This window comes from Triturus cristatus, chromosome 3_2, assembly GCF_964204655.1.
Source record: "Triturus cristatus chromosome 3_2, aTriCri1.1, whole genome shotgun sequence".
Taxonomy (NCBI): Eukaryota; Metazoa; Chordata; class Amphibia; order Caudata; family Salamandridae; genus Triturus; species Triturus cristatus.
Window position 1 is genome coordinate 1,126,501,658 of NC_140584.1, and position 14,275 is coordinate 1,126,515,932.

The window sequence follows — 14,275 nt, forward strand, 5'->3', positions numbered from 1 at the left end:
CACAATGGAACCCCGTCCCGGGCCTTTGGTAGTGCCGCAGGCTGGAGGATGGGGCCCAGGGCCAGAGCCCCCGACCCGGGGCCCAGTGGGGCCCCTGGACCCACCCGGGGGTTTCCAGGCCCGGAGGCACAGGGGATGCCTCCCCAGGCCCGCCGGACCCCGTCCCGGGCACCCGGCCACGCGGCAGGACCGAGGACGGAGCCCGGGGTGGGAAGGCTGACCTCCCAGGGCCCTCAGGGGCCCCGGCCGGAGCTCCTGAACCCCTACTAATCCGGAGGAAGGCTACCCCCCTATCTGATAACCCACACGCTCCGAGTGACGGAGGAGACTCTAGGCGCGAACGCGCCCGACCTCCTGGAGTCTTGGCTGGGATCCGGGAGGCAAATGAGCCCTCTTCGGGACTTCCAGGCCGGCTCGGCCATCTCGTCGCCCCATTGGAAAGCATTGCGTGAGAACAGATGGCCGAGGGGAAAGGTGCGACCAGATGGCCGGGACCTGAAAGGACTCCCGTCTGCCCGCCCGAGCCTTCGCAAGTAGGGCTCTTGCCTGCCCACGCAGGGCTCGTGGGGCTCGGGGACTCCGGCTGGGCCTCAGGCACAGGGAGGACCACCAGAGCTCTCGGGCCTGGACGCCTGGGGGAGGACTGCCCGGGACCCATGGAGCCCGTCCCGGGCACTTTGACACGCTGTGGGCCAGAGTAGGGAGCCCCCGGATGGCGGGAAAGTGTTGTCCGGTCATAGCCCATCTGGTCCCCGGCAAAGAACCGCCAGCCCCGGAGGGGTGTTCTGGCATACCCTGCCCCTACTAATCGGGAGGAAGGCCACCCCCCTTTCTCGTAACCCACGTGCTCCGAGTGACAGAGGATACCCTAGCTGCGAACGCGCCCAACATCCTGGAGCCCTGAGTGGGATCCAGGAGGCAATGAGCCCTCATTGGGACTTTCAGGCCGGCTCGGCCATCTGGTCCCCCCATTGGAAAGCATTGTGCGACCAGATGGCCTAGGGGAAAGGTGCGACCAGATGGCCGGGACCGGAAAGGACTCCTGTCTACCCCACCGAGCCTTCGCGGTAGGGCTCCCGCCTCCCCACGCAGGGCTCGGGGGCTCCGCTTCCCGGGGGGTTCGGGGACCCCGGCTGGGCCTCAGGCACGGGGAGGACCACTGGAGCTCTCGGACCCGGACGCCCGGGGGAGGACTGCCTGGGACCCGTGAAGCCCGTCCCGGGCACTTTGCCAAGCCTCGGGCCAGAGGAGGGAGCCCCGGACGCCTAGGGAGGTGTTGCCCGGGCATAGCCCATCTGGTCCCCGGCAGAGCAACCCCAGCCCGGGAGGGGTGTCCTGGCATACCCTGCCCCTAGTAATCCGGAGGAAGGCTACCCCTCTTTCTGGGAACCCGTGCGCACCACGAGGCTAAGGGGACCCTAGGCACAAACCTGCCCGGCCTCCTGGAGCCCTGGCTGGGATCCGGGAGGCAAATGAGCCCCCATCGGGACTTCCAGGCCGGCCCGGCCATCTGCTCGCCCCATTGGAAAGCATTGCGTGCATTTGGTCGACGGGAGAGGTGCGACCAGATGGCCAGGACCAAAATAATGCCAATCTGCCTGCCCCGAGCCTTTGCGGGAGAGTCCCGCCTGCCCTTGCAGGGCTCAGGGGCTGCAGGGCTCTGGGGCTGCAGGTCTAGGGGACTGCAGGACTCAGGGGCTGCAGGGCTCTGGGGCTGCAGGGCTTGGGGGGCTCGGAGACCCCATGCTGGGCCTCAGGCATGGGGAGGCCTGCAGGCACTCCTGGTGCCCAGCCGCCCGGGGGAGGACTGACCGGGACCCATGGAGACTTGCAGGTCTCCGGGGCTCTGCACCAGGGACCCTTGTCCCTGGCAGATGGACACTTGGCAGGCCGCAGGACGGGGGCTCCCAAACCCCAGGACCTGACTGAAACCCAGGCCCCGGGCCGGTCCCTGCTTCTCAACCCAGCCAGGCCAGGGAGATTGGGGAGCCTGCCCATGCACGAGGGACCCCTGTCCCGGGCACATGGACCCTCAGGACTTGCGCTCGTTTTCCATACTTTTTTTCCAAAATTCTGCATAGTGGCGCTACGCCAAATACGCCCAGCCCTACTAATAAGGTTACAGATCTCATCAACTGGACAGGCGCCAGAAAAGTCTGCATTTTTTACGGGTAGCTTTGCAGCAATTTGTAGGTTGGCCACAATGATCAGTACAAAAATAAAAATAAATGCCAATTGGTTATTGAAAAAGTGGGTTTAGAACTGGTGCTAAATTGCATATCACCATTGCAGGAGTTTATGGCATCCGTGTACAAATCCCACCATGGTGACGAGAGGATGTAAAGGATTCTCCCAAGTACATGTTAAAAAAAAGCAGACACAGGAAGCTGCAAAAAAATTTTTTTGCAACTATTACACAATTTTTGAAATTAAACGCCTCAAAAACAACGTAGCGCAACCAACATATTTATTTATTTTATTTATTGAAATTTATAACGCGCAACAGCTACCCTCAATGGGTTTCCCGGCGTAAGGGATAGACTCAAGAAGAAAGCAGACCTTGTAAAAAACAACACCTTAAGACCTCAAAAGCGGCACAGATCATTGAAAAAGTATGGTTTTCAGCTTTTTTCTGAAAGCGAAATAATTTGTTTCCATTTTTAAAGAAATGGGTAGGGTGTTCCAATATTTAGGGGCAAGATGTGAAAAAGCCCGTCCCCCCATTCTTACAAGTTTAAAACGAGGAATAACAAAATCGCAATTGGCAGAAGATCTGAGAGTGCGTCTGGGCTTGTAAGGGTGGACCAAACTTTGTAGATATCTTGGTGCAGAGCCTTGCTTGATTTTATAGAGATAGCATAAGGCTTTGAAATTAATACGACTAGGGATCCGAAGCCAGTGTAAGTCACGCAACGCCTGAGTGGCCGATTGTCTTCTCGGAAAGTTACAGAGAAGTCTGGCTGCTGAATTTTGGACCACCTGAAGTCTGTTAACAGTGGCCACATCAGCACCAAGATAAAGGACATTTCCGTAGTCCAGGCGAGATGTAACTAACGCCTGGACAACGGTTCGTCTGGTGGAGGAAGGCAGCATCCAGAGAATCTTCTGGAGCCATCGCAAGATGGCAAAGCAAGTAGCGGCCACCTTAGTGGCCTGCTGTCGCATGGAGAGTTGGTCGTCAATAAGAAAACCAAGGTTGCGGACCACAGAGGACGGCTGTTGAACAACAGGGGGCTCAGTATGGACCCCTGGGGGACACCATACGCCGAAGAACAAGTGGAAGAAGTGGCTTTCGCGGAAAAGACTTGGAAAGTGCGCTCACTTAGAAAGGAGGCAATCCAAGCCAACGCAGGACCCTCTATTCCTAGGGAACAAAGAGAGTCCAAAAGAATGGAATGGGACACGGTATCGAAAGCCGCGCTCAAATCCAAAAGGATGAGCGCAGAGGTTTCCCCGCGATCGATAGCGTGTCTCAGACTTTCCGTTACTCCCAGGAGGGTGGTTTCGGTAGAATAGTGAGCGCGGAAGCCAGACTGGGATGGATGTAAAAATCCCGAAGATTCCACAAGGTGATATAATTGGGTGTTAACATGCCTTTCCAGCACTTTAGAGAGTATAGGCAACAAGGATATTGGTCTGAAATTAGCAAGGTTGGACATATCGGCTCCAGCTTTTTTTAAAAGGGGGACAACCATTGCGTGCTTCCAGTCCTGTGGCACATGGGACTCAAGTAGAGAGGCATTTAAAAGCCTCATGAGAACTCGCCGGGATTCGAGATCAAACTGCTTGAGAATTTTGGCAGGTATAGGATCAAGAGGTGAGCCGGATCTTTTGCTGTTTAAACAGGTGAAGAACGAAGCGTCATCAAAAGGTTGCCAGTGCGTCAACTGCGCCAAAGGGGGAGGCAGTTCAGTCCCAGTAATCTGTCCCAAATGAGATACTGCTACATTCAAAGGAGGGCTCATAGAATCGTATATGCGCTCAACTTTGGCAGTAAAAAATTTTGAGATAGAATTACATTGGGCCTCATCTAATGCTGGAGGAGTAGGAATAGTGTCTGCACCTGTCAATTTTTTAACGACAGAAAAAAGAGTACGAGGGCAGTTCTGAGCTCGTGTGACTGTTTCCACAGTATAGGCAGCTCTCGCAGATTTGCATTTGGAATGATATTCTTTTAATGCCTCTTTATATACAGTCTTCTGAGAGACTGAATATGAGTGCCTCCATTTACGTTCTAAGGCCTTGCATTTAGTCCGCAAAACCTTCAGATCAGCAGAGAACCAAGGTGCCGGGAGGCGGTGAGGCCTAGAATGTTTTAGGGTCAGCGGTAAAAGGGTAGTGACGGCGTTAGCAAGCCAATGAGAAACAGCAGTGTTCAATTCCGAAACAGGAACCTCACCTTCAGCAGGACAGGTGTTTAAGAGGTGTTGATTTAGTATGTTAATATCGAGTTTATCCCAACGATAAATTGGTACACCTTTATCGAAAACACTAGTTTCCTGGTTCTTAGTGTGAAGTAAAGAGAAGTGAACAGCGAAATGGTCGGACCACTCCAAAGGGCAAGCACTCCGAGAACAATCAAAGGGAAGATTGGATAGAATGGGGTCCAGTTGATGTCCAGCGGAGTGGGTTGGGCCAACATTAAGCAAGGAGAGATTGAGGGCTTCCAGATCAGATAAGAAACGTTTACTGATAGTACACTGCGAGTCTTCAAGATGCAAATTAATATCACCAAGAATGGTAAAATTGGCTGCCTTAAGCATTAAGGGGGATATGATGTTCGCAAGTGAGGATGTCCAAGAAAGGGCATTTCCAGGGGGGCGATAAATCAAGAGGCCAGATAGAGTAAGTTGAGGGTTAATGACCAGTTTGAAAAGAGCAGTCTCACTTCCAGGCATCGGAAGGGCTGCAAACATAATTAATAAAAGATACATTGAAAACGGCTTACGGAAATTAAACTGACAAGAGCGTGTGGACAACCTACAGGTAAGCAAAATGAGTTAACTGGCGAGGAGAAAACCCGATGATGTAGCAAGCCACCCATGGAGAGGATCATGGCATTTCTTGCAGGAACCTTCAGGTGAGAAGTCCAAGTGAACAGGATAGGATCTCTGTACAATTTGTGCTTTGTGGCTCTGTGAATGCAGACAATCCCTAAAAAAACCTACATATCAGCCCATAAAGTTCAACTTCGTAATTATCCACCTGATTTCGCATTTCCTTTTTGGCTGCTCAAAAGCCTAAAAACATTTTTAATAAATCGATACTTGTAATACTTTATTTTATAGATGTCAACATTTGCGGTAAAAACAAAATACAATCTGAAAATGCATTCCAGTTTGTAATGTGAACTAGATTAAACAATTCACTTTATCTTTCTATTTCCAGATTACCCTTTTAAATGTAGCACCCTGCTTCTGAGCACACATATGGTTATGAAAGCATAAACGGTATGCAAATATAACTCCCAGACAGAACATATGACTACCAAGGGTTGGCAGAGTGGTCTGCCTATTTGCTTATTTATCTTTAACCACCAATATCATTTTGTGACCTAATCCTATTACACTTTGCCTCTTTGAAATTTAATTTATTTAAGGTGCCACAAAGCTTCAACAGACTTGGCAAGGACTGCTAAGGGATCGAGAAGAATGTTCACTAAACACAGCGAGTAATATATGTGGGCTACTCTACGTAATCTGCTGAATTAAGTAAATCCCCAATAATTGCGTTTTACGAAAAGACGGCTGAATATGCAAGAGAACAAGGCAATAAGGAAAGCGTTTTAATTTCTTCACTTCAGCAATATCCATTCACCAATTATTCATTAAAATGTAATGATTAGAGAAAATGACATCACATTGACATCTTGTCCCACCAAAGGCCTTCCACAGATGATCATTTTGCGTCTATGGTCTAGGATAATGACAATCAGTGGAGACTACAAAAAGTAATAAATTATGACTCAGGTTACTGCCGCCCCTTCCTGACCCCTTAGTGCAAGGTAGAACAAGCATTGGCATAGCCAATAGGTCTCGCCTTTGGGACCTTATAAGTGTTTAGTTATCCAGCACAATCTTTGGTGCAACAACATCAAGTGTTGCATGGCTAAACACTTAGAAGGTCCCAAAGGCGAGACCTATTGGCTATGCCAATGCTTATTTTTCTAGCAAAGAAAATACTAAATCATGAAATACATCATTATGAGGCATTGTCTTTGAAGATAATTTCTTTTCATGCCTATTCTAAAAACTCTGAAGCTCGACTATTATCTCGAATATTTTCTATTTCACTCAGCAGGTCGTAGCTAGGTAGGAAAGGTGGGTATTCATGACTTTGGGGGATTATTTGAGCCCTTGGAAACAGCAAATTCGAGAACGGCTCCTAAATATGGAAATTGTGGGTAAAAACATAAGATGCATTGTCTGTTGCTCAAATAAACTGACATTGTAAACTCCAGCATTGATGTTTGTCATTTATTGGGCGTTCAGAACAATAGCGCTGATAACATCTTTATTATTTAGGACCCTATTAGGTGTTTCCTTGGAAAAGCGTCAGTGGTCCACGCTGTTTTAACCCATATCATTTTAAAGCCCACTTTGATACAGAGAGAAAGGAATAATAATTAAAACTGGCGTTTCCGGTTACTTTGTTGTGTTGTTTTGTTGAATTTTGCATATTTTATGCAAACCATGTTTACCTTTTAGTAGTTGGGGGTGCATTGCTCATGTATCGGCTGAGCTTTACTTCTATAGCGAGCTCTGGATTACATTTACTGAGGGTTCTTTTTGCTATTCCCTGCTTGCTTTAATGGTACCCAATTGAAAACCAGAAATGCTTTACCTGCAATGCCGATTTTGTTTCGTCTTCTGGTAAGGCGTGGATGGTGTTTACAAAAAACCATTTCTTAAGAACATTGTCAGGGACAGCCATTTGTGCAAGCAAAGCAGGTCGTTGCTGAGGGACTGTTGTTTACCTTAGATGCTCTCCACTGCAAATGATCCTTTCCTAGAACTTCAAGCATGCATTACATTTCCGGGAGTATAAGCAATAGGGTGGTTAACTTCTGCTAAATGCAGTCACAAATACAGCATTTTAACAATATGTTTTACGTTTGTCCTTAGAAAACATGCGGATGACCTCCAACTTGTCTTTAATCTGTCCTCTTCTTCTGCCTCTATCTCTAATTTCCAGTCCACTATGATTTTCATCAGGGACTGGATGGATTTCAACCACCTGAAACTCAACCCTGATAAGACCGAGTTGGTGTTGACGGGTGGTTGTTCCAGTCCCTGGTCTTCACTCTTTTGGCCCCCTTCCCTTGGTCCCTCTCCGGTCCCCTCTACTTCGGTCAAAACCCTTGGTATTAAACTCAACTCTCACCTTACCCTTCACTCCCAGGTTAGTTTTGTGGTTTCTTCCTCTTTTCTGTCTCTTCGCACCATCCGCAGGGTCTCTCGATTTTTCACCTTTGAGGCCTTGAAGTTGATCGTCCTTGCAATGGTCATCTCCCGCCTGGATTATGGCAACGCCCTATATGCAGGTATACCTGCATATAGTCTCAGGCGGTTGCAGATGATCCAAAACCAGGCGGCTCGGCTGGTCTTTAACCTTCCTAAACCCTCACATGTCACCCCCCTTCTGAAACTTTTACATTGGCTTCCGGTTCGGGAACGTATCCAATTCAAGCTTGCATCTATCACTTACCAGGCTCGATTGGGTACGGCCCCTACATTCATTTCTTCGGAGATTATCCCCTACTTGCCAACTAGGGAGCTCCGATCTTCTTCCCAATCCCTCCTGATAGTTCCCCGGTTTCACCGGAAAAAGTGGGGGGGCTCAAAATTTGCGACCCTTGCCCCAACCCTTTGGAACTCACTACCCCTTGATCTCAGATCCCTAACCCCATATTCCCAGTTTCGAAAGAAACTTAAAGCCTACTTCTTCAGCAAAATTTTCATTTAATCCTCTGTCACCCGACCTCTCTTCCTTGCCTATTGAGGAGATCTGCCAGTTACAGCGCCATGAAACCGCTGGTGTAAGAGCGCTATATAAGAATTTTTAAACTCAAACTCAAACTCAAACTCAAAAAGTGTGCAATGTTGTATTTCTTAAGATGAGGTTGTGACGATTAATTTAACACAAGTATAGAATAACCTTATTGGCAAATGCAGATTCAAACAAGCACGCAAGAAGAAAAAACAAGCACGACCGTAAAAGTAATGCACAGCAAAGTGGCCGCGAAAGAGATCGCAATCAAGCGCAGCCAGCAATGCGCTTAATGAGCAGAGGAAAGCCATAGGGGGCCTCTGCTCGTAAGCGCGCGCCCGCGCACATGCAAGCAAGCTGTAGGCCGGCCAAGGTGGCATTTATTGAAGCCCTAACTAAAAGTCTCGCCAGACCAGCGCATGCGCTGGGTCGGGCGAGACCTAATAAAGCAGTGTCAGGGGCATCAAATTGACATCCATGGTAACATCTACATATCCTCGCAGGAACCATAATCATCTGCTCTGTATAGTTTCAAATTGCAAACCTACCAGCCAGCAGTGAATTCCACGTGGGCATCAAAGAAGCCAGTAACCTCTCCTGAAGCGGCTTTCCAACCCACAATCCGGGCTCGGATTAGGCCCTCTCGTTTCTGGTTGCGGACCACCTTCACGAGCCCGGGGTATCGCTTCTGAACATACTCCTCCAAGGGTGCCTTCAGTTCCTCTAGAGGATGGAACAAGAGAGCATACATTTAGAAAACACAAATAAAGGGTCCTTCAGGGTATATGACACTGGACAATGAACATTAAGGTACTCATTTGCAGAGTGTTTTATGCTAATTTATACACCTAATAACAACTTGTTTCGTAGAGCGCTTGATACGGTGCTTCTTCTATATCTAAGCACTGTACCCAATTTAATGGTACTCAAGCGCTCCTGGGTCTGACTGAGAAATGACATTTAGAAAAGAGCAAATAATACAAATTTAAATATTCACATTTATTCATGCACGTTGTTCCACAGCAATTCAAATCTGCATAAACAATTACTCCAGAACATCTATAAATGTCATACATTTGGCTGTAAGAAATTAACAATGAGTGACTTTACCACACATGCCTTTACTGCGTATCCTTTAACACGTAATGCATTTACCACACATTGCCTTTACCATGAAGATCTTTACCACACATTACCTTTACCACACATGCTTTTATAATGGCATGTTTAAGTATATATCAGGTAAGTGACATCCCTATTCCGACTCGCCGATGCAGGGAGCGCAAGGTAAGTGGTTTTATTTATTTTATTTTCCTTATCCCGTCGTATGTCGACTTCCTAATATTCCGCTACACCGCTCTTACCTGTACCTGCATTGCCTGTGTGTATATAAATATATAGACATACAACTAGAGGAGAGGATGTGGCCTAATGGCTAGAGCGGTTGACCTCGAAGCTGGGGAACCGGGTTTGAGACTCGGCAGGGACACTCAACATGCTGTGATTCTGGGCAAATCACTTAATCTCCCCATGTGTCTGTCTGTAATGCAACTGGTGATCTTGTAAAATGCTCTGAACCTTTGGATCAAGTATGCGCTAAATTAAACTAAAAACAAGAAAAAAATATATATATATTTACCACCAGCAGTAGGTAGTTATCAGTAGGGATAGTTAGGACCATAGGAAAAGCATTTTTTTATGTGCCTATATCATTGGCACCTTTTGATGAATCTTCACGAAAATTTCCAAAATGAAGTGTCCTGTTGAATCTTATTGTGTATGGAAGATTCAGGGCGATTCGTCAAGTGGGGGCTGAAAAAAAGGCGGGGGTCAAAAAGAGTGCTTTCCCATGTTAATTCCTATACAGCCTTTAGACTCACCTGCAGCCCGAACCGCTGAACGGAATTACACCATTGGTCCGCAGATTGTGCTTTTTGTCATTTGGTGTAAATACATTCAGAGGTTTGTGAGAATTTAAGGGAAATCTAAATTTGTAGATCTACAATAGTGAAGCCTTTCACAAATAATGACAAGCTCGTGCAGAGACCTGGAGAGCTCTGATTGCCTGCAAACACTTCAACCAAGAAGTGTTAGCAGCCTTCTTGGGACTCGGCCTCAGCTGACACCCGCAGGGCAACAAGCATTTTTTTAATTCACGGTAAAATTAACATATATTTGCGAATATCACTGTCTCCTGTCCTTGTTTTTCAAGAAGCCCCTGGGTGGGCCAGGTCCAGGGATCATGAGGGAATTACAGAGGAAAAGGAAGGGAGGGTGCACCAGGCCTCCATCCTGAGGCTCTTTGAGCTCCAGGGACCACCATCTCTCCTGGGCTTTATTTTAAATATTGAAGAGGGGCCACATGGACCCCCTCCATGGGCTCAAGGGTGCCCTGGGGACCACTACCTCGCTGGGACGTTATTTTAAAAACAAAGAGGGGCTAGGTAGACCCCCTCCATGGGCTCTTTAGAACCTTTAGGGACCACTAGCCCCTTGAATCTGAACACCAATAATTAGCAGCTGTACACCCGCACCCTGAGGACCACCACTTCCAACATTAAAAATATATGTGGGAGGGGGGCCCCTCCCAGTCCATATACAGCCAGGGGACTGCCACCTGCCTGGGCATTGACTGTACAGCCTTCTGGAGCAATTACTAGCCCTGGAGACCGCCACCCCAAGGGCTGGTTCTTGCTGTGTCTGGGGCTGCCCACCCTCAGGACATAGCTGTTTGCTTTTGCTTGGCCGAAGCTGACAAAGTGCTCATGTGGGCAGGGAAGCAGATGAAACGATTGCTCTGGCATGCAGGGATCTGCATTATCAGCAGCTCCCTGCGTGCAAGAGCAATGCCGGCTCCCGCAGGAACCGGGGAGCCGGCTGGGACCACAGGGACCTTGAGGCTCCCCCAGTCCCCATCCTGCACACTTGGTGCCCTGGTTGGGTCCAGGGCACCCAGCGACACATGGCGATGCCCTGGGGGATGGGGTCAGCATGGGGAGGTGGGCATTACAGCCCACCACAGTATTTTGGCCATGTCCTGGGGATTGGGGTCCTTGGTGCTTAAATCGGCCCGGGAGGGGTGGGCCGTGCAGCCCACTCCCCCACTAAGTTGTGGCCAGGCCGGGGGATAGAGTCCCCAAGGCAGTTCTGGCCCTGATGCTCATCTCACAAAAATTAAACCTCAACAGTAAAGCACTCACACATATAAACATAGCAGATTCCACAGTTTAAGTGCCATTTCTATAAAGGGCATATGATCCTAACTCCTGGGCTTGGTGAAGTCACAGCAAGTGTGTTTTCTTGGCTGTTCCATATTGAAAAATGATCTGAAAGGCTTTGTGAAGGTGATTGCATTGTTGATCTATTGGAGCGCAATCTGTATATGACTGTGCCAAGTGGGTTCTTTCCTATCCTGTCCTGGTGAGAGCAGAGTCCATGGTTCTCCCTTTAAATGACTACGAGTATGAAAATGTGAAAATCACTTGGAAGCTTCACCCATTTGGCCCTGCGCACCTTAGTATTAGGCAAAGGTCAACCTGCCTTTTGCAAGGATGATGGACAGCTTCCCAAGCGACCCCCTCAGGCCATTTCCTGTTGAGTTTGGTAAGGAGTGCTTTATGTCAAGGAAGATGAGGACATCTCCATGAAACCAAGAAGCCCTTACTTCATATAGTTAAGAGGAAGTACCCTTGTTTGGTGAATATTTACCTCTTTGTAGACCAGCCCTGGTTCTGCACCTGCGCGCCATGAGAGGTATTTGACCTGTTTTAATTACATTTTGGCAGTCCACTCGGCACCCCTTTACATTGTCCTGCTCCCTGCTGACGAGAGGCAACTACCTCGAAACACGTGTCCAGGGATGGCTAAATGCAACACATACTTTTTTCTTTTTACACATCGTGGCATAGGCGTACCCGCCGTCGCCACTACATTCACCACAGTCCTTTGGGGCAACTTGCTGGTGTGACGAGCAGTGTGCGACCAACTTGTGTTCAAATTATTACGGCTCCCGTGAGCTATCGGGCTGACGAGCCCTGGTTCTGCACCTGCGCGCCATGAGAGGTATTTGACCTGTTTTAATTACATTTTGGCAGTCCACTCGGCACCCCTTTACATTGTCCTGCTCCCTGCTGACGAGAGGCAACTACCTCGAAACACGTGTCCAGGGATGGCTAAATGCAACACATACTTTTTTCTTTTTACACATCGTGGCATAGGCGTACCCGCCGTCGCCACTACATTCACCACAGTCCTTTGGGGCAACTTGCTGGTGTGACGAGCAGTGTGCGACCAACTTGTGTTCAAATTTACCTCTTTGTACTCTTGCCATCTTCTGCATAAGAAGATTTATCTTATTACAAATCTCTGGATAAACCCACACGAGGAACAACCACATTGCCAAAACACACACAAGGCCACTGTGGCATTTCCTCATGCTGCATTATGCAGCTGTAGTGCAGAATATGTACTGTTCATTTACTTTAGGAGGTAGCACTTAGTAATTAACAGTAGAAAGTACTCCACTTGGATAGATATTTTGTACAAAACTATGGACTGTTTATGGATAAAGGGGCAGGTGCAGTTGTGCTGTGGACCAGGCAATGACACAGCTACTGACACACCCACACAGACACTTAGATACCCACTCACACACTCTGGCACTAACACACCCACTGACAGACCCACTCAGACACTGACACACCTACTCACAGACCCACTCAAACACTCACAGACCCACTCAGACTCTCATAGACTGTCTCAGAGACCCACTCTGGCATTAACACACCCACTGACAGACCCACTCAGACACTGATACACCCACTCACAGACCCACTCAAACACTCACAGACCCACTCAGACTCTCACAGACTGTCTCACAGACCTACTCTCACAGCCACTCACAGACCTATTAAGACACTCTCACACAAACTCATAGACCCATGCATACATTCATGCATCCACTCACGGATGCACTCAGACACTCTCACACTCTCTCATAAACCCACTCAGATACTCATGCAACTACTCACTGATGTACTCAGACGTGTACACCCACTCACAGACCAACTCAGACACTCATGCACCCACTTACAGACCAACTCATACTCTCTCACACCCACTCATAGACCTACTCAGAGATTCAGGTATCAACTCATGGACCTACTCAGACTTTCTCACACCCACTCACAGACCCACTCATAGACTCATGCAATCACTCAAATACCCACTTAAACACTCATGCACCCACTCACACACCCACTCACACACCCAGTGAGACATATATGCAGCCACTCCAAGGACCACTCAGACACTCACACACCCATTCGGACACTCAAACACTCACTGACACACCCACTGAGACACTCATGCACTACTCACACGCAGAGGATACAGGTTAAAGTTAGGATTTTGTTTCAAAAACCTTCAAAATTCACGGAAAAAACAAAGATTACAGGGACGATATAGTTAGGCAATAGAATCTAATAAAACATAGAAATTTACAGAAAAAAACAAAGGTTACACAGATGTTATAGTTAGAGAATAGAATTAAATAAACCTTAGAAATTCACTGAAAAAAACAACAGTTACAGGAACGTTATAGTTAGGCTCAGATTTCACTCGTTCAAAACCATAGAAATTCAGCAGTTATAGTTACCTTAGCTAACTACAACCTGCGCCTCTGAAATGCACTGCTTTTGACCTCAAATATTACATCACTCATGACATGGTCAATGACATCACTGATGACATCACTGATGACATCTTAAGTGATATCACTCATGACATCATACACAGATCCACTCACACACCCACTGACACCCCACAGAACCTCTCAAACACCCATTTCCACTCAATAGCATTTAAATCAATATATATATCTGTAAGCGCGCTCCGTGCGCTTACGGTAAGCTTACCGTACGCGTACGGTGCCGTGCGCGAGCTCAATTCTGATTGGTGGTTACATGACTGTAAACATTCGAATCGGTCGAAATCAGAAAGTGTCGCCGCCATTTTCTGTCTCTCACACTGAAAAACAAAGGTGGATAACGTGAAAAGGGGGCAACGAAGAGAGTTGCAGACCCCCTAGCGTTTGTCAGGGGGTCCACGAAGGACCAAAAAGTACGAAAAATACATTTAATAATTTTTAAAAAAAATTGCGGAGTGCACGTACGGTAAGCTTACCGTACGCGCACGGCAAAAAAAAAGAATAAAAAAAAAAAAAGAAATAACAATCACATTTATTAAATAAATTGAAGGACCCGCAAGGGAGAAAATAAAATTGTTA

At 47.8% G+C, this 14,275-nt stretch overlaps 1 protein-coding gene across 2 annotated transcripts in view; it reads right to left on the minus strand.

The window, feature by feature from the left end:
* Positions 1-14,275, minus strand: part of LOC146859237 (polypeptide N-acetylgalactosaminyltransferase 17-like) — a 1,122,647-nt gene that overhangs the window by 660,317 nt on the left and 448,055 nt on the right. For both annotated transcript variants that reach the window (XM_085649922.1, XM_085649923.1), the window contains exon 4: positions 8,538-8,712. In XM_085649922.1, the coding sequence (XP_085506048.1) occupies positions 8,538-8,712 (175 nt within the window). The remainder of the gene's footprint in view (positions 1-8,537; positions 8,713-14,275) is intronic.